The following is a 23238-nucleotide window of genomic DNA, read 5'->3' on the forward strand; positions in this document are numbered from 1 at the left end:
GTCAAGGATGACTCAGCCACCTGACAGGACGGGACACGGGAGAACCGCCTCCGCCACTTTCTGAGGCTGTCATTCTTTAAGAGAGCAGAAAGCCCCATCTTTCTCTCAAGGAGTAGCTGGTGGTTTTGAACTGCTGACCTTGTGGATCCGCAGACCAACCCTTTACCACTACGCCAGGGGTCCAACATATAACCTGTCATCTACCAGGACCCCTGAGATGACCATGGCACACACAAACGATAAGGGAGCCTTCACACCACTAAAAAGCTTTCCCTCCACAAATGATTCTGGACGGCTTTGCAGGGGAGCAAGACAGACACCTCCTGCTCTGACTGTGGGAAAGAGGCAATTTCAATAGCGTGCAGCAAGGAGCCACGGCGCTTGCATGCGAAGGATGTGCACGGAGGGTGGGTGGGCACTGCCCGGGATCAGACCCAACTCAGGAGGGTTGACTGGACCTTAGGGAAGACAGCCAGGGAGCAGAATGAACATCACATTGAGGAGGGGTCAGAACGTGAAGACAGAAGGACAGAGGAGGGAGAGAGAGGCAGGCCCAGAAAGACAGTGAGAGAGAGAGAGAGAGAGAGAGAGAGAGAGAGAGAGAGAGAGAGAGAGAGAGAGAGATAGAGAGAGAGAGAGAGATAGAGAGAGAGGAAGAGGCGCACAAGCAGAGGAGCAGCATGCACAGAGGCGAGAGCATGGAGAGTATATGGAGGACCGCACATGGATCAGAGTCCCTGGACCAAGAGGTGGACGGAGGAGGCTCAGCTTGTCACAAGAAAGGGTCTCCTCTACAGTAAGTAACTTTGCTGGAAACGTTCACTGCGTCTGCTTCCCCTGATCAACACCCAGGGAGGCAGTGGGAAAGGAAGAGGTCCCGCAAAACCCCGTGCCAGCCCGAGGCTCCCAGGGGATGGCTAATCCTGGGACATCCTCCCCGACCATGGCGAGAGGGTCTGCCTTTGACCACTCACTACCTTCCCAAGACCAGCCTAACCGCCTTCCTGCGGTTCAACCATCACGGTGTGAAGCTTACTGGGCACAAGCAGGGGCGCCGTTGACCTCAATGAGCCACACCTTCAGGTCCTCATCCACCATGAAGTCGAAGCCGAAGAGCTGGAAGCTCTGGTAAGGGAGGAACTTGGTGCTGATGGCGGGCTCCACGCTCATAAGGCAGCTCCTGGGGGCAGAGGGAGAGCTCACTGAGATGGGGGTGGAGGGAGGAGTCCACAGGTGCTCGTGGATAACGGTGTGTCCAGTGTACATACAGATTGCCTTTGGCTGAACGCCTTCTTCTAAGTGTACTGCCAAGAGCTTACTAAAGAGAATTCCACTTATCAAGCAATTTGTTCAACAACACCTATGATCCTTTCTGTTTTTAGAGGTAAAGGCTGCTTTCCCGGACCTCTGGAGAAGCCCGGCACAGTCCCCATGGCCTCTGTGGGTGTGGCTGCCTTCAGCAGCTGTACTCACACCATAGATGTGCACTGGGCACTTGTGGACAATGGACTGTCATTCAGTGAAGAGCAGAATGTGCGCCTCCCCCCCAAAAAAAACCATTGGTCCCATCCATGTCTTTGACTAGCTCCAGTTCTAGTGCCAAACGGTTGTTATCTGAAAGACCAAAGAGCTGTAAGTAATGAAACTAGATGATGAGATGCATCACCATTGAGTACCGCCTGAATGGAGGCATTCGAGGGACACCTAAAACCAAACTCACTGTCGTGGAGTCGATGACAACTCATAGGACCCTATCGGGCAGGGCAGACCCACCCCTGCGAGTTACGGAGGCTGTAACTCTTTTGGGGAGTTGAGAGCCCCATCTTCCTCCCATGACACATCAAAGTTGGAAGCAAGTCTTAGACATAAGGAGAAAGTGCATGAGGTCACTCTGCTGAGGCTGGCACTTCAGTTTCTTTTTAAACCTATGCTAAGCTTTGATTTCCGTATCTCTAAAAGGGCGGGGCGGGGTGGAGTGGAGAGTACCCACTCCCAGGATTGCTGCCAGTTCAAGGAGATCATTACATCAGGAATGTGGCAGGACTCCTGGTACCTAGGAAGAATTTAATAAATGTTACCACTTTAACAAGTACATTCTATTGAGCAACAATTGAGATGATTACAAATACATTACCTAAGAATAGCAAATGACCACTATCCAGCACAAACATCCCCGAAAACCTTCGCCATTTCTACTTTATGAAAATCTTCCTGTTTTGTTAACCCCCCCCCTCAACTTCATGTTGGGGTAAACTATTAATCCACTTTAAACCATTCCCTCCACCCGCTCAATCAACAACAACAAACCCTCCCCATTGCCTTTGGGTCAATTCTGGCTCATAGTGATCTACAGGACAGAGTAGAACTGCCCCATACGGTTTCCAAGACTGTAAGTATTTATGAAAGCCAACTCCCACATGGCTCTTCCCCTGAGCGGCTGTTGGGTTTGAACTGTGGACATTCTGAGACTAGGGGAACGCTTCGTCCCTGTGGCATAAGGGCCCCTCCAACTCATCTGTGGTGGCACGAAATTGCTTACCAGCCTCCCCGTGACTGGGCAAGAGCCTGCAAATACAGTGCCGAGGCCTCTGACTTGTGAATTGGCCAGCTAGGCCATTCTGCTGGGTGGTCTCAGAAGAGAGTGGTCTCAGAAGCAGGGATCAGAACCCATGACCACCAAGAAAGAAGGTCCCGAAGTGGCAGAGGCAGCAGAGGCTGTAGCACCGAGACCACAGGTCAGAACAGAGTTGCTGACGGAGACTGGGAGGCAGAGCAGTAGGTGGCCTTCCTGGCTCCCAGAGGCAAAGGCCAAAGGGTCATGTCTCTGAAAAACCAAAGACATTCTCGCCAGTAAGGATGAGAAAAGGTACGGCAGACAAAAGAACTATATCTTTACCCATCTGTAACCTGTTAGCTTCGCTAATAAACCTCCAAACCATGACCATCGCCTGTGAGTTCTGGTTGGCCACTGCAGTGCACGATTGCACTGAGAAGAGAAACAGTGTCGCAGGGAGACGGCTGATGTCAGACAGAGTAAAGAAGAATGGAGGGTGGAGGTGTGTCTGACTCTTCTGCCTCAGAGGAAGCAACCTTGGCCTGAAGTGGAGTGAGCGTCTCCTTCCCAGCTGTGTAGCCTGAGGTCAGCTCTGATGCCCAGGCCGTTTCCTCACCACCTTAGTAAATAAGATACATTATGATGACTCCTGACCAGACACGGCTGTCCAGCTACACAGTTGTATGTTTAGATGGGAAAGGGCACGGAGACCTGGCTTCGACATGACTCCTGTATATCCTTACAGGCAAATTTTGACTCATGACTTTGAAAGAGAAGAACTGAGAGCTTTGGTAACTTGGAGCCAGGGTTTTGCTCCCTTCCTCGCTCAAGTTGCAACCACTGTCTACAGATACGCGTAAATCTGTACACATAATTTTGGAGAGATTAGCCACTTAAGAAGCAATTGGGATAAAAATTCCAGTTCCACTCATCATGAACTTGCTGTTTCAAGCCACATAACACATTTCTTCCTATATCTTATCTCTACTCCGTGGGTGAAGACCTTTCATTTAAAAAGTATAATAAAAACCCTTTAAAGTATTTATGATAGCTGAGAAGAGTTTTAAACTTCAATCAAAGCTTGGGGTGAAAACGGGAAAGAGCCAATGATTCTAAACAAGAAAGAGACGCACAGTTGGACACATAGAGGGAGGACTAAGAGCCAGAACTGAAGCCAAATCAATATGTTCACTCTCCTGAAAGTTCCAGATTAGCATAATCCAGCAGAACGCGTCACGATTTTGTCTCTGAGTCATCAGAGACTTTACAGTACATCTTTTTTAGGCTGGAGTGGGAAGGTAAGGGGAGGCTGGCTTAAAAAAGGAAAAGCAAGTAGGAGGAGCATTTATAGCAACAAAGTAGGGCAACTCAACTGTACGGAGGAGAAAGTGGACTGGCAATTTTCCCGTAAACCTTCTGCCTAAAACAGAAATCCTTTCTTCAGATAACTGATTTACATGGTGTCAGAATCAAACGGCCTATAATCCCTGATAAAATGACGCACTAAGCCCTGAAATGACTCAGCTAGATTCTATGTCAAAATACACTACGGACAAAGCCACAGTCATCAAGGCTAGGTGACAATGACACAGCAGACGAAAAGAGCAACAGAGAAGAATGGAGACCCCAACGACAGACTCTCCCAGAATGGCCACCGGGTTTGTGACAAGAGCACCGCCATGCAGAGAGTAAAGGACAGTTTCAGGCAAAACCAGCCCAGAGTCAACTGGATAGCCTTGTGGAGAAACATGACACATGACACGTAATATTTCCAGCTAACTACAGATCTAAAATATGAGATAAAATACAGATGGCTCTCGACTATAAACCCCCCCCAAAAAAACCGCAAACCCACTGCCATCAAGTCAATTCTGACTTGTAGTGACGCCATAGGACTGGGCAGAACTGCCCGTGTGGGCTTCCGAGGCTGCCAATCTTTATAGGAACAGAAAGATTCCTCTTTCTTCCGCTGATTGGCTGGTGGTTTTGAACTGCTGACCTGGTTAGCAGTCTAATTCATAACAAACAATGCCACCAGGGGTCCTTACACTATCGATTATAGAATGGATAACTGGTGAACCACTCCCACAATGAAATAAAATATAGTCATAAAAGAACTAAGCCACTGCTATGTGGGACAATGTGGAAAATTCCAGACACAATGAAGGACAGGATGGATGCAAAACAGTACATACAGTATAATTTCATTTACGTCAAGTTTGAAAACAAGCCCAAGTAATCTACGTTGCGGAGTGGCCATTTTCAGCAGAGGTACATAGTTGGAAGGCATTGCTGGGTAGTGACCATGGCTACGTGCTCAAGCATGAGTCAAAGAGCCGGCAGGTCAAGCCCACCCAGGAGGCACCTTGGAAGAAACACCCGGGAACCTGTCTCTGAAGGGTCAGAGCCTTGACCACTCCACGATACGCAGTTCTGCTCAGCAAACAAGAGGCCGCCAGAGTAGGCCTCAGCGAGACAGCAAGGAATTGCTTGAGGATGTCACAGATGGTGAGGGCCTTCGAAGGCATCGGCTTGGTGCTGCAAACACTCGCTGTCTTGATTTGTGTTGTGTTCAGGTAGGTGTATGCGTAATTAAAAACCCACTAGGCTCTACACCTCTCGGGTCTCTACAAGTCAGCATCGACTCCATGGCAGTGAGAGACGCCCTGATGGTATGTGCACTTGACCTTAGGCACACACAGAAGTACAGTCAGAGTGCTCCCTGGAGGAGGCGATGGGGAGACTCATCTCATATTTTGGACATGTTTTTAGGAGAGACCAGTCCCTGGAAAAGGACCTCATGCTTGGCAATGTGGAGGGCCAGGGAAAAAGAGGATGTTCTGACCAAGCTGTATCTCGTCTTTCCTGATCCCGACTTGTAACCTTACTCTTCCCTCATACACGGCACAATGCACGTCTGAGTTCTGTGGCCACTGAATGAAGTCTGGGTGCTCGCAGAGCAGCAGAGTGCTGTGGGAGGGCAGCTGGTGTCGGAATGGCGGCAAAGAGGTTGGAGGAAGGAGAAACCGCTGACCTCTGCCTCACAGGCATCAGCCTTGGGCCGCTGATCTCGATTCTCCTCCCCACTTAGGAAATTACAGAGTCAGATGCCTCTTCCACCACAGCATTCCAACAAGCGGCACAGTATCAATTGTATAAAGGCTTTGAAATATTAGGCACATATATTTTTAATCCCTAGAGAAGCCACTTACAAAAAAAAGAATACAAAGATATAGCCAAATACTCATTGATAAACTGAAATGGAACTTGCTATATTAGATGCTCAAATAATTCCAAAGGCAGGAAAGACTGGAAACAACAAAAAGAGAGGGCAACAAATAATAAAGGGGCACCCCCCCCCTCCCCTCAGAAAAATTCACTTCGGAGGACAGCACTGAACCTACAGCTCTGGGAGAGGGACATGTCTGATCAGAGCACATAGGAGCAAATGAAGGGAGAGGAAGAGAGAGTGGAGCACAACTTGGCCCACCAAACCTTGAGGATGACATCCCTGCTCAGAGCAGCCAATGCAGAGAGAGGACCATAGGGCCGGCCCCACCATGAGACTCAACGTCCCTCATTGACCCATAGCACCACAGGGGACAACACGGGGGACACAGTGCAGGAATTGTGCCCATTCTCACCACACCACACTGAGGCGAAACACTAAAGGCTTACAACAGAAAAACACAGGGAGCAGAGCAATCAAGTCCCCGGGGAATACCAAAAATAGACTGTGGATCACAGGCGTGGGACCCCATCAGACTACAGGAAAACATTCATAAAAGTCAACAAACAGCCCTTGAACTATTTACAGGTTTTTCTTTTTATTGTTGTTGTTTTGGTCTGTCTTGTTTTTGTGCATATTATTATCTCTGCAGTTCTATCTAAATAAGATAGGTTGGATAAACAATCTGGAGGAGAAAACAATGGTGATCCTGAGGGACATGGAAGATGGGGAGGCCGGGAAAAGGAAGTGGGTGTTAACAAACCTAGGGACAAGGGAACAACAAGTGATCCAAAATCGATGATGAAGAGGGTGTAGAAGGCCTGGCAGGGCTTGATCAAGGGCAATGTAACTGAGAGGAATTACTGAAATACAAATGAAGGCCGAACATGATATTGGGACAAGAGGAAAGTAAAAGGAAATAGAGGAAAGAACTAGGAGGCAAAGGGCATTTATAGAGTTCTAAACATGGGTATGTACATACGTAAATATATTTATATGTGACAATGGACATTGGGCCTCTACTCAAGTACTCCCTCAATGCAATAACACTTTTTTCTATTAACCTGGCATTCTATGATGCTCACCTTCTCTACAAGATTGCAGAAGATAAAAGGGATGCATAAGCAAATGTGGTGAAGAAAGCTGATGGTGCCTGGCTATCAAAAGAGATACCATCTGGGGTCTTAAAGTCTTGAAGGTAAACAAGTGGCCATCTAGCTGAGAAGCAACAAAGCCCACATGGAAGAAGCACACAAGCTTGTGTGATCATGAGGTGTTGATGGGATCCGGTATCAGGCTTCAAAGAACAAAAAATCGTATCATTGTGAATGAGGGGGAGTGCAGGGTGGAGACCCATATTTCATCTGTAGGGAACTGGACATCCCTTACAGAAGGGTCATGGGGAGGAGACGAGCCAGTCAGGGTGCAGTATAGCACGTATGAAACATACAACTTTCCTCTATTTCTTTAATGTTTCCTCCCCCTACTATCATGACACCCATTCTACCTTACAAATCTGGCTAGACCAGAGCATGTACACGAGTACAGATAAGTTCTGAAAACACAGGGAATTCAGGACAGAAAAACCCCTCAGGACCAATAATATTGAGAGTAGCGATACCAGGAGTGTAAGGGGAAGGTGGGGGTTGAAAAGGGGCACAGAGCACAATGATCTACATATAACCCCCTCCCAGGGGTATGGACAACAGAAAAGTGTGTGAAGGGAGATGCTGGTCAGTGTAAGACATGAAAACATTTTTTAATAAATCATCAAGGATTCATGAGGGAGGGAGGGAGGGAGGGGAGAGAGGGGATAACAAATGAGAAGCTGATACCAACTCAAGTAGAAAGAAAATGTTTTGAAAATGATGATGGCAACAAATATACAAATATACTTGACACAATGTATGTATGTATGGATTTGTGATAAGAGTTGTACGAGCCCCTGATAAAATGATTTTTTAAACCCCCAAATAAATGGGTAGATATGTCTAACCATATCAATAATTATATTAAATGTAAAGGTATTAACACATTAATTAAGAAACAAATTGTCATACTGGATTAAAAACAAAATCAAAGCCAATTATACAGTGTGTAACAGAAACCTACTTTATATATAGTAAATAAAATGTAATAAAGGAATAAAAGTAAAGCTAGAACATGCAAACAAACCCCGAGTAAGCTACAGTAGCTATATTGATACCAACAAAGTAGACTTCAAAATAAGGAATTTCATCACATATATATTAATTACACGAAGCAAATGCTGATCAAACAGGAGGAGAACTAGACAAATGTATGATTTTGTCTCATAGTGGAAAGGACAATAGAGTATGAAATCAGCAACCACATGGAAGACTTAACTGAAATGGCCTCTACAGAGCTCGTCATCTGGCAGAAGCAAAGAGAACATTCTTCTCCGTGGACACAGAACAGACCTCACGTGCTGCCATGAAACAAACCCTAACAAACTGCAAGGAAATGAAGTCATTCAAATGCACTCTTTGACTAGACTGGAATTAGAGTAGAAATCAGTAATAGAAAGATAGCTGGGAAATCTCAAAATATTTGGAAATGAAATAAGACATTTCTAAGCACCCCAAGCAGCAAAGATGAAGTTAAGAGGGAAATTAGAAAAATATTTGAATAATCTAATGTATTCTCTCATCTTTCAAAAAACTCCACAAATAAGAGAAAAACAGACTCTGAGAAGAGTAGAAGGGAAAGGATGTGAACTCAAAAATACAGCAGAAAAGAACATAAAATAGAACCAGACACAAATCATAAACATGAGAGCGAAAACAATAGTGAAAATTAAGAAAACCAGAAGCTGATGTTTTGAAAAAAAAATATGAAATTGATAAACCTCTAGCCAATCTGCCTAGATAAGACGCTGGGGAGACACAACTCACCAATATCAAGACTGCGATCTGGCATCTTCACAAATCTCCCAGGCTTAAAAGGACGACAAGAGCATCTTAGGAATAACCCAGCTCATAAATTTGCCAACTTACATGGGTCAATCCCTCAAAAAAACAAACTCCTCCAAGAAGAAACAGATAATCTCAAAAAAGATCCGATTGCAATACCTTATTATCTGCTTGATTTGCAGTAGGATAGTACTCTCCAGGGTAATATTCAAAGCACTTGTCAGGTACTGACTGAACTCTTCGAAGAACATTTCATTTCCTTCTTCATACTTCCCATAGTTCTTCGAGAACTCCTTCTGGATGCAGTGATTGGTCAAGTGGCAGGTTTTGTCTTGGAAATTATCAGCATGATATGGTTCTGAAGCAGTCCGAAGCACACCCTCTCCATAGAGGTAGATATTATACTGATGATCCACCAAGACCCAGCTCCTGCAAGTCAGCAAACGCATCACTGTGGTCAAGCCATCCAGTTTCTCCATGCGTACACATCCATCCCCACACCTCTGGGGCAGGGGGAGTAGGGGAAGGAGGTAAGTTCTACAATTAGAGATCTACATCTATCTACTAATGTGTTCTAGGCACATCTCTCACATTTTTCCATGAACAAGTCCCCATACATTTTATACTCTCCTCTGTGTAGTATTGATCATCTTAGTGAAAGAGAATATATTTTGTTTAAAATGCAGTCATATATAAAATTCATTTAGTCTACATAAAATTATATATGTTTAGAACTTATTTCCCTACCCTACTCCCCCTGCCCCAGAAAAAAATTGCATGTGTATGTATGTGTGTCTATAACATACACACACACATATGGTGTATCAGTGTGTGTGTGTATATGTGTGTGTATCACATACATACATGATAGCAAGATCAAGGGCCAGCTGAGGAGAACAGCACATAATCTGTCTAATGTCAAATTTTTTGCTCAGAAAGTGAAACTCCAAATGTAGTCATGTGTTCATGAAATTCATGTAAAATGCGGCAGAGATAATGAATTGAGGGCCTATTATTCAGCAGTTATGTGACCTGTTGTGTCTGAATTATGTGTTCCATGTATATTTTTCATCTTCTTCCAAAAGCAAGCCCCATATATTTGCACCCTCCTCTGTGTAGTCATTTTAGTAAAAGAGAATACATTTTTAAAAAGTAAGCCCAAAATGATTTATAAAAATATATATATATTTTAAAGTAAGCCCATAATTGGATTAATTTTTCCCCTTGATTAATATTTTCCAGAAAACAGAAGTGAATAAAAAAATTTTAAATGCTTCATAAGCTCAGTTTCATCCAGTCATGCTTCATTTTGGTAGCATATTAAAAATGATAAAATGTTATTACAGTCTATGTCACCTTCCCCCTCACCATCTATCACTTTTTCAGATGCACGAAACAAGCACAGCAGATTTTACCGAATGTCAAACTTGCGATGACCTGGCTCGAGCAGCAGAGGGTGCTCAAGGTACTTCTGGATGACATGAACCTGGCCCTGGTTGTCAATGAAATCCAGCAGCTCTGCAGCCTCGGAGGAGATGAGGATGCCTTCACCTGACAGCAAAATCAAAACAGAAACTAGTCCAGTTCATCCCAAGAGGAAAAGCTCTCTACCAAGTCAGGAAGGGAATGAGGGCAACACCCCCAGGACGCTTTCAGCGGCCCGGTCACTCTTTTCTTTCTTCCTCACGCAATGTCTCACACTCACCCTTTCCTCCACAAGAGTTCTCGGAGTTATCCAATGGTGAGAGTGAAGATTTGGTGTGAACTTGGCTGGGCCAGGGTTCTCAGTGGTTTGGCAGGTAGCGCCTAGTAACTCCCATGACCTGACCACATGATCACGATGTCATCACAGGGGATCATTGTAAAGCCTCTATCATGGGTGAGATTAGGATGGCATCTGCAATAGTTGATTGTGCCAGCCTGGCCGATAAACACAAGTAGGATTAACTGAAGGGCGCAGGGATAAATGACTTGGTGAGCCTCGCCTTGCTTGTTCTGTGCCTCAATTTAAAGGGGTACACTACCTGTGGGGTGACTAGCCTGTGGACTGTGTTGCTCTAAGTTGAGGTCCCTTTAAACCCACAGGATTGGAATGTTCGTTTCTGGAGCTGGGGACCGACAGTTGGTGACAGTTGGTGACTTGCCTTGCTGTTTGCTGCCTGGATATATATAGCCCAGCTCTCTCTACAGAAGGGGACTGGCAACTGGCAGCTCTCAAGCCTTAAAGGACTGCTAGTGTCTCACTGCTTTATAATTTAACTGTTAATTTCTTGTATTATCTGTCTGTATATAATTTAATGGCTCATTTCTTGTATTATATCTATCTTTATAAATATATTTATATATAATTACTAGCAATCTGGTTTGTCTCTCTAGAGAGCCCTGTCTAACACAATATACAACTCCCTTATTCAGGTCACAGCCTGGTGTGATGAAGAGCTTCTGCTATACATGGATGCTGTGGAAAAGCTTACTTGCTTTCTGTTGAGACTGGATCCTGCATCTGACTCACTGATCTCTGGTTCTTCTGACTCAAGCTAATGGTCTGCCATACTGCCTGCCAATCTGAGAGTTGTTAGAGATCTGCCATCTGACCTGTCAACCTTGGATTCATTCAACTCTGTAGCCACCAGCCTGTGACCTTTTTGCCAATCCTGGACTCATTACCATTCAAAGCTATGCAAGTCAGGAGAAGCCTCCAGCTGACCACCTGACCCATGGACTTGCATTTGCCCATTTGTACAACTGTATGAGCCATTTCTTGATACAAATGTCTCTCCATCTGTGTATATATAAGCTTCATGGGGTTTGCTTTTCCAGAGAACCCAGCCTGAGACACCAACTTAACTCTTCACCTAGGATTGTGTGTGAAACATCACTTTTACAGGCCTCCAAAGTGTCTACACCCTCTAAAGAACAGGCTGTTCTACAAATGGTTACTGTGAGGTTCCTTTCGCAAGGAAGGATGTGCGTGGCCTACGATTCGCAAGCCTACTTCTAAGGCTACGTTTTATAGAACTATCAGGAAGGCTAGGGCACAAAAGGAATTGCACAAGTATATTTCCTGCAGAACTGTAATAGGAGAAACAAAACACAACTAGAAGCACTCTAAGTGTCCATCAATATTAAGTCAATGCTACAATACCTTTTTAACAGCTGTGCTAAGATATATTTTCAATGGCTGATTTTTCAGAAATATATCGCCAGGCTTTTTTTGGGTTTTGTTTTGAGGCACCTCTGAATGTACGTGAAATTACAGTCTTTCAGCCAGAGCTGCATGCCTTAACCATATGCTCACCATGGAGGCTAACTCAAGAGGCCCTGGAGGCACAGTGGTTACAAGTTGGGCTGCTCATCCCAGGCCAGCAGCTCGAAACCACCAGCCACTGTGCAGGGAAAGATGAAGTTTCCTATTCCAGTAAAGAGTTGTAACACTGGAGACAGTGCGGGAATTGCACCCGATCTGACCTTACCACACTGAGGCGAAACACTAAGGGGGTGCAACAGAACAGCAAGGGGAACAGAGCACCGAAGTCCCCAGGTAACACCAAAATTTGACTTTGGGGCCCAGGAGTGGCACCACATCAGACTCGACTGGAAAACACTCCTAAAGGTCAACAAACAGACCTTGAACTATTTACAAGCTTTTCTATGTTTTGCCATTGGTTTTGTTGTTGTTGTTTGGTTTTCTTCTGTTGTTTTGTTTTGCTCAGTCTTACTTTTGTGCATATAATTATCTCTGCAGGTCTATCTAGATAAGGTAGGCGGGATAAACAATCTGGAGGAGAAACAATGGGACGGGGTGGGGTATGGGAGAGAGGGAGGTGGGGGAAGGGAATTGGGCATTAACAAACCCAGGGAAAGGGAACAACAAGTGATTAAAGTCTGTGGTGAGGAGGGTGTAGGAGGCCTGGTAGGGCTTGATCAAGGGCAATGTAACCAAGAGAAATTACTGAAACCCAAATGAAGGCTGAGCATGATAGTGGGACAAGAGGAAAGTAAAAGGAAATAGAGGAAAGAGTTGGGAGGCAAAGGGCATTTATAGAGGTCTAATACAGGCATGTACATATGCAAATATATTTATATATGAAGGAGGGGAAATAGATCTATGTGCATATATTTATACGTTTAGTACTAAGGTAGCAGATGGACATTAGGACTCCACTCAAGGATTTCCTCAATGCAAGAACACTTTGTTCTATTAACCTGGCACTCCATGATGCTCACCTTCCTACACGATCGCTGAAGAAAATGGGGATGCATAAGCGAGTGTGGTGAAGAAAACTGATGGTGCCTGGCTATCAAAAGAGATAGCATCTCGAAGGTAAACAAGGGACCATCTAGCTGAGAGGCAACAAAGCCCACATGGAGGAAGCACACCAGCCTGTGTGATCACGAGGTGTCGACAGGATAAGGTATCAGGCATCAAAGACCCAAAACAAAAAAAAAATCGTATCATTGTGAATGAGGGGGAGTACAAGTGGAGACCCAAAGTCCATCTGTAGGCGACATGATATCCCCTTACAGAAGGGTCACGGGAAGGAGACGAGCCAGTCAGGGTGCAGTATAGTACAGATGAAACATACAACTTTCCTCTAGTTCTTAAATGCTATCATGATCCCAAATCTACCTTACAAATCCGGCTAGACCAGAGGATGTACACTGTACAGATAGGAACTGGAAACACAGGGAATCCAGAACAGATGATCCCTTCAGGACCAGTGGTGATACGGGGAGGACGGAGTAGAAAGGGGGAACCGATTATAAGGATCTGCATATAACTTCCTCCCTGGGGAATGGACAACAGAAAAGTGGGTGAAGGGAGACATCAGACAGTGCAGGATATGACAAAATAATAATAATTCATAAATTATCAAGGGTTCATGAGGGAGAGGTAAACAGCGAGGGAGGAGGGAAAGAAATGAGGAGCTGATACCAAGGGCTCAAGCAGAAAGCAAATACTGTGAGAATGATGATGGCAACAAATGTACAAATGCGCTTGATGTACAATGGATGTACGTATGGATTGTGGTATGAGTTGTACGAGCCCCCCAATAAAATTAAAAAAAGAGAAATATATTGATTTTATTTTTTTCTAAAATAAGAGTTCGAGTTTCAAGAAAATGTTTTTAAACGGATGGTGGCAACAATTGTACAGTTATGTTTGATTTAATTGAATTATGCATTGTTGTAATATCTGTAAGAGCTCCTAATAAAATGGTTAATTAAAAAATAGGGAACCTTTGAATGAGATGGATTTACCCAGTATCCACAACAATGGGTTCATATGTACCAGAGATCAAGAAGACAGTGGGAGCTGGGTAGCGTTTGGTTTTGTTACACATGAGGTGCTACAAGTTGGAGCCAACTAACAATGAAAGTCTCCTTATCTAAACGCCCCTCTTAAGCATCAGACCCCAAACTGGGGGGCGGTACTTGAGAAGAGGTCACAGTAGGGGGAAAAGAAGCTGGTGAGGTCCCTGGCTTGTGGCAAGAGTCCCAATCTCCCACTTTTAGGAGCATGATGTCCTGCCTCGTGGTTGAGGAGAAGGAGGCTGGTTCACTGGATTAGGGACATAAAAGAGTGCCAATGGCCAGGTTGTAAAAGAAGTTAGGTAATAAAAGATGTTTAATGTGGAAAGGGTTTTTAAAAGAGCACAGGATGGCAATTAGAGAGAGACATTGTGTTTAGGAGCTCATTATATTTGGAACTGACTGTATTTTAAGCCTTCAGTCATGGCGGACCTGTAGAGCAGGGACTTCAGGAGAATGATGAGGCTTTCTGCTCCAGTCAAGATTTGCAGCCTCGGAACTCAATGGGGCAGCTCTACTGTGCTATGCTGTTGCCATGAGAACTGACTTGGTGAGGGATGAGACAGAGAGTGGCACAAGACACAAAGTCTGTTCATAGGGAGCTTACATTCTGACGGGGTAGACACATATAAACCGGGACTATAGTGCTAGGAAAGGGTTAAAACAAGGAGGAAAAGTAAGAATCAGGATGCAAGGTTGGAAAGCAAAGGCACTGAGTCTATTTTAGATTACAAAAGCTCTCTGACAAGACAACATCTGAGCTGACAGAAATAGAAAACCGTTCGTGCCGTCACCCTCTAGGTGCATAGACACGCTGGGAGTGTCTGAGAGACAGCTGGGCAGACTCGTGGCTACAGGCGAATGCGCAAGGCCAAGGACAGAAGAACGTGGGATCAGAGCTATGGCCAAATGTCAGATGGCGTGGGCACCGTCCGGCATCTGGATTCTTTCTAATTATACTGGGAAGCCAGCTGGGAAGCGCTGAGTGGGGGACCCATGCTCTCCATGTCAAGGCATCCCTCCAGCTGAGAGGAGGAGCACCGGTGAGGGAGGTCGGTGAGGAGGCGGAACCGTCGCACAAGCTGCAGAGAACGGCAGCCTTGACGTGGGAGGGGGAGCGTGAGAAGAGCAAAGTCAGGTTCAGAATGTGCTCAGTGCAGACTATAAAGACAACAGCAGTTACAGGTGACGTCTAGTTCTGGACTCTGGAGCTGGCTGAGAGTGGGATGATTGACTAAGCAGGGCAGGCTGAAGGAGGAGCAGGCCGGGGTGGGTCTAGCTGGGAAGGTAATAAAGAGTTTGGTATCAGGCACTCGAAACGAGATGTCTGAGTTGTCACGATACTGTTGGGCCTGCTGCTCAAGGGGAAAGACCTAGAGTGGAGACAGACATTTAGAAGTTATCATTACACAGACCAGCATGTAAAGTTATTCAATTTGACATGAGGCAGTCTTGTGGGTTACTCCTTCTTGGGCTGCTAACCACAAGATCAGCAGTTCAAAACCACGGGCCACTCCGTGGGAGAAAGATGAGGCCTTTCTACTCCTGTAAAAAGTTACAGTCTGCACACCGGCCAGTGCGATCACGAGGTGCCCAAGGGACCAGGTATAAGGCATCATGCAAAAAAAAAAAGATATAAGTGTGTGTATGTATGTGTATATATGTGTATATGTATATATGTATATATATATCATATTAAATGAAGGGGGAAGTGCAGAGTGGAGACCCAAGGCCCAAGTGTCGGCCAATGGAGATCCCCTCATAGAGGGGTTTAGGAGAGGAGATGGGTTAATTAGGGTGTGAGGTAGTATCGATGAAGAACACAGTTTTCCCCCAGATCCTGGATGCTTCCTCCCCCCAACTACCATGATCTGAATTCTACCTTGCAGGGCTGGATAGGACAGAGGCTGTACACTGGTACATATGAGGGCTGGAGGTACAGGGAATCCAGGGTGGATGATACCTTCAGGACCAAGGGTGTGAGGGACGATGCTGGGAGAGTGGAGGGTGAGTGGGTTGGAAAGGGGGAACTGATTACAAGGATCCACATGTGACCTCTTCCCTGGGAGAGGGACAGCAGAGAAGGGGGGAAGGGAGACTCCGGATAGGGCAAGATATGACAAAATAACGATGTATAAATTACCAAGGGCACATGAGGGAGGGGGGAATGGGGAGGGAGGGGAAAAAAAAGAGGACCTGATGCAAGGGGCTTAAGTGGAGAGCAAATGCCTTGAGAATGATTGGGGCAGGGAATGTATGGATGTGCTTTATACAATTGATGTATGTATATGTATGGATGGTGATAAGAGTTGTATGAGTCCCTAATAAAATGTAAAAAAAGAAAAGAGAAAAAAATGATTAGGGCAAAGACTGTACAGATGTGCTTTATACAATTGATGTATGTATATGTATGAACTGTGATAAGAATTGTATGAACCCCAATAAATTGTTAAAAAAAAAAAGTTACAGTCTGGGAAACCCACAGGGGCAATCCCACTCTGTCCTGGAGGGTCTTATGAGTCAAATAGCTAGATAGCAGTGAGTGTTTTGGTTAATCTGACATGAAAAGAGAAACCCTTGTGGCATAGTGGGGTAAGCCTCAGGCTGCTAACTCAAAGGTCCGTGGTTTGAACCCACCAGCCACTCTAAAGTAGACAGATGAGACAGCCACTCTAAAGTAGACAGATGAGACTGCCTGGTTTACATTCTCCGAAATCCTAAGGAGTTCTACTAGGGTCTTCCAGGGTTACTATGGGCCAGCATTGTCTCCACAGCAGTGGGCTTGGTTTGGTTTGGTAAAGAGTCACGATGTCTTACCCTTGAGGCTGGCGTGGAGTCAGTCAACCCTCTAACGACCAGACAAAGTGTGATGGAGACCTACCTGCAGGGAAAGGATAAGGGGCAGCACTGCCAACTCACCTTTGGCACCAGCCGAGGACTTTGCGATCCAAATGTTGCCCTCCCCGCCCTCCTTCTTTGTGTTATAAGACGCCAGGAAGATGTCTCTCTCATCGGTGCGTGAGTTCCTGATTGGTAGGTGGGCTCCATTCTGGGCTGGGGCCACTGGAGTGCTGACATTACTTGGATATATTACGTAGGACTCAGGAAACCACGTGCAGGACTCAGACAGTTCTGGGCTGGTCTTGATTAACCTGGTGATGACAGAGGTGCAGTCTCAACTTTTACTTCAATCTGTCCAGCATGGCCAACTCCATTCAGAAAGGCTGGTGCTTTCTCCCACATCTCTGGGAGGAGGAAGGGGTAGCCAGGGGCCTGGATGGTCAAAGGTGGCTTCTTCTAGGGCAGTGGTTCTCAACCTTCCTAATGCCACAACCCTTTCGTACAGTTCCTCATGCTGTGGTGACCCCCCCACCAACCATAAAATTATTTTCATTGCTACTTCCTAACTGTAATTTTGCTGTTATGAATTGGGCAACCCCTATGAAAGGGTCATTCAACTCTCAAAGGGGTCACGACCCACAGGTTGAGAACCGCTCTTCTTGGGCAACGATTTGTTCTTGGCCTCTCTCAGACCACCTCTAAGGTACCACAGGTGATATGCAACATTAAAGGCATACCCCAACTCATTCAAAGGGGCTAAATGCTCTATCCCTTAGTAATCCGGAGCCGACAGTCTTTCAATAGCGTGTTATAACTGAGCCAGACCCACTGAAAACCAAAGAGAAAACTGAGGGGAATTACGGCTAAATAGCAAGGATACTTTCTTAGCCCCAGCTTTCTAGGGGGGCGGGGGGGAGAAGCTACTTAGGAATCTGAATCCTCTAAAGATGTAATTCAGTTCTTCATTTACTCTTTTTGGCTCACCCAGGCTCCAGGGATGGAAAAGAGAAGAAATCTTTCAATGGGACATAGGCCACCAGTGATCAACAATAAACGTGCCCCCTCTTCCCAAAGGGGCACAGCACAGTGGGAGATAAAGTCAAGCGCTGAGCAAAGCATTTCACAAGCATAAAGGCCCAGGCTCACCAAGGGCTTCTCACTAAATCCACTGCATTCTCGCCCAGAGGGCAAGTGGCACTAGAAGTACATTTCACAAATTAGGGACTGGGGCCCAGAGGAATTAAGCAAAATTCCCATGATCACAAATGCAGTAAATGGCACCGCCAGGACCCAAGCCTGGAAGGAAGTTCTACTTCTGTACCACCTTTGCCTCTGCAAAAACCAAAGAGCCAGGGAGGAACCTACCAAAATCGCACACAGGCTTTCACCGATCCGTTTAGCACAGAACTGCTCACATTAAGCTCATGTTAAGATTCACCTGCAAAACCCAACTTATGAACAAATGACAGAATAACTGGGGGAGGGGGCAGGGGTACCCCAAACCAATACCCTGGAGATTTAAAAATAAAGTTCTTTCGATATCAAGGGCACTAGAATCTGAAAGGTACTGGGATTTAAAGCACCAGCAAAGCAAAATAAAAATAGTGATGTCAAACTCACTGAATGTTAAACTGTTTATGTGCATTGCCCAATACAGTGGTCACTAGCCACATGAAAAGCAGCCAATTCAACAGAGTAATGGAGCTCCATTTTAACTTTAACTTAAAATGGAAGCAGTGCAAATATTTTTCCTATTAGGTACAACTTCATTGTTCCCATAGGCTGACATTTCACTGCCTGGCCTAAGATGATAAATACTGTCACAGTGTGTGTGCATCAGGCACACGCTAGCTTCAAGTATGACACATAAGCACACCATTGCTCGCAGGGACAATGGATTGATTCAATTCAGATGCTGTGAGCTTCCATGCAAATGGTGTGTGATGCAGGGAGCACAATGACAGCGATGGCTGTGTCAGCCACGACCGGTTATTAAAGCCAGAATAATATTTTAGTTAAAAAAAATAAGTACAGACAAATTCTTAAATTTAAAATGAATGCATGCAACTGACGGAGGAGCCACTGGAAACATTGAGGCTGATTCTCCAACCAGAACAGAAAAGGGGAAAAAAGAAGAAAATGGAAGGAGGTGTGCCACAAACCCCACTGTGAATGGCAACTGCAGGTGGCTGTAGTGGAGCCCAAGGAAAACAAGTCATTTGTTTGCTGTGTAACAGGTAATTGCCGCGAGTGAGGAATGGATTTAATAAGCAGTTTCCTCTTGGAAAAAATTGATAAAATTAGACATCTAAAATCAGAATTAAATCTCCAAGAAAAAGTACACACGCTTTCAACAGGATCTGAGCGTGTAATTCTGGCCAGCTACACAATGGCTTGGATTCTTGCACAAATGCAAAAAAGCACTTCAAATGGAGAGGGAAAGAAACGGTGAGGAAAAGACTCAAAAAGGTATTTTACAAAAAGTGCAAGATTTCCAATTGTCACAATTGTTCACGGAGTACCAAGACTTTTGAAGAGCATCAAAGATTAGTTGAGTCAAAACTTAAAAATTACAGTCTTTTATAAGCTGCGGGACACATGAAATACTATCCAATAAATACAGAATGTATATTTTATCTGAAAGGACTTTGAAATATATGGAGAAATATTGTCAATTTGCATCCTAAAAAAACCTCACAGTAGGCACATTTTAAAATACCTGTTAACAAAGTTTCATCTACGTATAAAAAATTCATTTCTATCACAATTTCAGAATAATAGCCAGGACTTCAGCTGCGTTAGTTAAAAACTGTAGATTAACTGGGATTTTAAGAGATGTTCCCCTTACAGATTCATTCCTGTGATACATCTGCAAACATTTGAGTTCAGTTTTCCCAAGCAGACTCTCTGAGAAGAATCCTGGATACATTGTTAAAATGGCTCAACACACGCTTGTAAGCGCTACAATGATTGACCAGTTCAGGGAAGTGTTGAGAGAAACAAGACAATGAATTCAATGACACTTACTCTTTACCAGTGCTCATTAACCACGGAGGAGCTGTGAAAAGACACTCTGTATTGTTAGCTCTCATTCAGATTTCCTTGGAATACAGGGGATGCTTGCCAAATCCTTATTTTCATCCAATAATCAAAGATAAGACACAGCCGTGTATAGCACACTGGACATAACAAGATTAATTTAAAGTTCCAAGAAAGGGGAAAAGTCATTTGAAACTTAACTTGGATATTGTGACTTATGGTGCCATTTCATAATAAAAACATCAATAATAATGATCCCCACATCTTTCTAACATGACTCAGTAAGCCGAAGATCTGCACTGTCCGAGACAGCATTGTGCAAACTGGGCACAAAAACCCCGGAAAGACCTCCAGCATGCGGTGCCGATCCTGCCTGGTGTCGAGGTGCTTTTGTACGTCGTCAGCACCTTCGCTGAATCTGCGAGCAGGAATACTGCGTGGGTGACACGGCGGGTGAACTCACTCAACTTTGACAGATGTTATTTTAACATTGATATGCTTTTGCTTCAGAGTCAAATCAGTTCTTATCTAAAAATGCCGGCGTGGTTCTGTTGGGGTGGATGTGGGCATCGATAGGAAATTAGTTCCTTGGCAAACGACTTGATGACTGGAGACCTGTCACCTGACAGCAAGCTGGGTAAGCAGAGCTGCTTTTCAGCTCGATTTGGGTGAAGTTTGAGCACAGATCGAGTTACTGCCAATGCCAATTTGATAGCCAAGTCAAGATTTGCTAGGAATGTAAAACTACAACAGACTTTGAAGACTCAGAATGAAGCAAGTAAAACTCTCATTTGCTATTTTTATATTCAATATGTAGTTGCTGTTGCTGAGACTATCCCCAGCAAAACACACGCTGATTCAACAATCGCTAAGTGTGCCGGTCAATGGACACTGATTACCTTCTTCAAGCTGGACTGTCCTCCTCCCCCTCCTCCTGATTGTTCCTGCCCCATTCACAGCCCTCGAGGCTTCCTGTCTAACCATCTGAGTTGCTATGATCACTCTGATCCCATATCAGCCATCTTTCTCCCTTGGTTCGACTGGTGGATTCGAACTGCTGATCTTGAGTTTAGCAGCCCAGAGCGTTAGCCCACTGAGTCACCAGGGCTCCTGACTTCTCAAAAAGCCAAACTCACTGCCACGGAGTCAATTCTGACTCATTCAGGAGATACTGTTGATTTAAGGATTAAGGATGATCTCAGGATTATGGTTTTAAGGGGTCATGCAGCTCCACAAAGTCTAGATTCCACGGGAATTTACAATCCTATTCTATTTCTTCCCTTTGGGTCAGGAAGTCATTTTTTATATCGAATACAGATCAAAGTAATAAGAATCGGATTTACTGGGTTAAATGCAGAACCACTATACACACTGTGCCTGTCTGCACTTTTAAAAAACGTGGCTACTGGAAAATGACTGGACAACTGGACAAAACTGAGCAACTTAAAGTTGGAGCGCACAGCTCTGCAGGATGGTCTGGTTGGTTTAGACAGAGCCAAGCCCAGTTTCTTTGAGAAATCCTTGGCAGGGTTCTGTTTCCTCGTGAGCCCACGCGGGAAGCAAGCACACAGATTCATCCAATACCTCCATAGGCCACAGGCCTGCAGGCTGAGGAGGGTTAGAAAGGTCCTTCAAGTCTCCAACACTAAGGCTTGGGAGCCTTTCTCGGACTTCCTGAAAACTCCTTGAAAATGACAGAGGAAGCTGCTGGCTGGATAGCCTCAGGGAGGCTGTGGGAATCCCTCTGAGGGGTGCCTGGTCACACCACTATCGATCCCATTTGCACAGATTAGAAGCATCTGGCTTAACTCTGTGATAGTTCAGTTTACTGTGCCAACTAGGCCGCCATAGGAACATGTGGGCAGAGTTTAATCAGGTCACAGCTTGATGGGAGGGCTACTGAGATAAATGCTTTCCAGGGAGGCCGCCTTCCTAGCTCTCTCTCTCTCCCTGGTGACTGGATGAGCGTGCTGCTGCGTGAGCTAGTCCTTTGTCTCAACTGTGTGCTGTACTACCTGTGGCTGAGCCAACTCGTGGATCCTGATTTGCCACACTGCACGTGGCCTGTGCTGGTGAGCAAGCATGAGTAGAACTTGGGATCCCATGGAGCCTGCTTCTGCATACTGACTGGTGCTGCCCACCCTGCTGTCTGCTGCCCGCCGGCCACTCTGCCTGTCTCGCCCGAGGGTAGACTCCACTGTCTGCTTCCTTGACCTTAGCCTGCATAAGTTTAATGAGTCCTCTGTACTGCTGTGTGGACTAATTAGCTATTATAGCTTCTCGCTATATGTAAACCTATGCTTTATATCTATAGAATCATAAGTGTCCTAGTTTGGTTTCTCTAGAGAACCCTGCGTAACACAAACTCTCACTGCTGTGGTCCTAGTAACTTGGCTGTCCTCTCCGAGCCACCACTTTGTCTGGCTATAATGACAATGATCATATTTTAAACTCTTTGGGCGTCTTCTCAAACAGCACAAGTAGTAGAATACAGACACGGTGGCAAATGCAGTTGTCTCCTGGATTATGATCGCCCCTCAGAGGATACTGGAGGAGGAGGAAAACATATTACTGATGACAATAAGCCCTAGCTTGCATAAATGACATCCCCATTTAAAAGGTGCTATCCATGGCAGATCATGCCACATGCCACTAAGGGACCAAGATCAGGTATTATCACCATTGTCCCCATTGTACAGATGGGCCAGTGAGATTCAGAGTGGCTTAAGGGTCCAAGGCTCAAAGGTCAAGATACCTATTCAGACCTAGCTGTGACTTCAGAACCCATACTTCCGCCACCTCATCATGGCTAGTAAGCAGGCAAGTATGCAGAACATCACTGTTTCACAGCATTTCTGCCTCCTATTTTGAAAAACAAAAATTCTACCTTTACCTTTAAGGGGGGAAGCAATTCATAAGAGAAAAAAAAAGACTGAATAACCATTTTATACAAGTTTCTAACACAAGAACCTGGATAAACAATTGTTAGCCTTGTCTACTCAGTTCTACACCAGACTCTGATGGAACAATGTTTGCATCCTAATATGGAATAAGAAGACTTTAGGAAGCCTTCCTGTCCTGTAGACAGAACTAGGGGATCATGAAAACAGATTCTGGAGAGGCCTCGTGAGGCATAAGCCCCGGGGGCAGTGCGTTTAGACACAAATTTGGAAACTATCCTGTTCACACACAACCTCATCAAACAGAGCCTAGAAAGAAATGTTAGTGGGACAGCACTTTGCATTGAGTCCTCTCTTCCAGAACCTTCTTTCCTAAATTATGTATTTAGCAACATACTCACGTCCACCAGTCATTATGGGAGGAACACT

General features: G+C 45.1%; 1 protein-coding gene across 2 annotated transcripts in view; it reads right to left on the reverse strand.

Annotated features, from left to right (window-relative positions):
- Positions 1-23238, reverse strand: part of TTL (tubulin tyrosine ligase) — a 32067-nt gene that overhangs the window by 3696 nt on the left and 5133 nt on the right. The window contains exons 3-7 of one of the 2 annotated variants that reach the window (XM_075563131.1): positions 16949-17181; positions 10132-10267; positions 8876-9145; positions 1991-2053; positions 1037-1180 (exon numbers count right to left, since the gene is read on the reverse strand). In XM_075563131.1, coding sequence (XP_075419246.1) covers positions 1037-1180; positions 1991-2053; positions 8876-9145; positions 10132-10267; positions 16949-17181 — 846 coding nt within the window. The remainder of the gene's footprint in view (positions 1-1036; positions 1181-1990; positions 2054-8875; positions 9146-10131; positions 10268-16948; positions 17182-23238) is intronic. The other variant, XM_075563132.1, reaches the window with a different exon arrangement.

Source organism: Tenrec ecaudatus, chromosome 11 (assembly GCF_050624435.1).
Source record: "Tenrec ecaudatus isolate mTenEca1 chromosome 11, mTenEca1.hap1, whole genome shotgun sequence".
Lineage (NCBI taxonomy): Eukaryota > Metazoa > Chordata > Mammalia > Afrosoricida > Tenrecidae > Tenrec > Tenrec ecaudatus.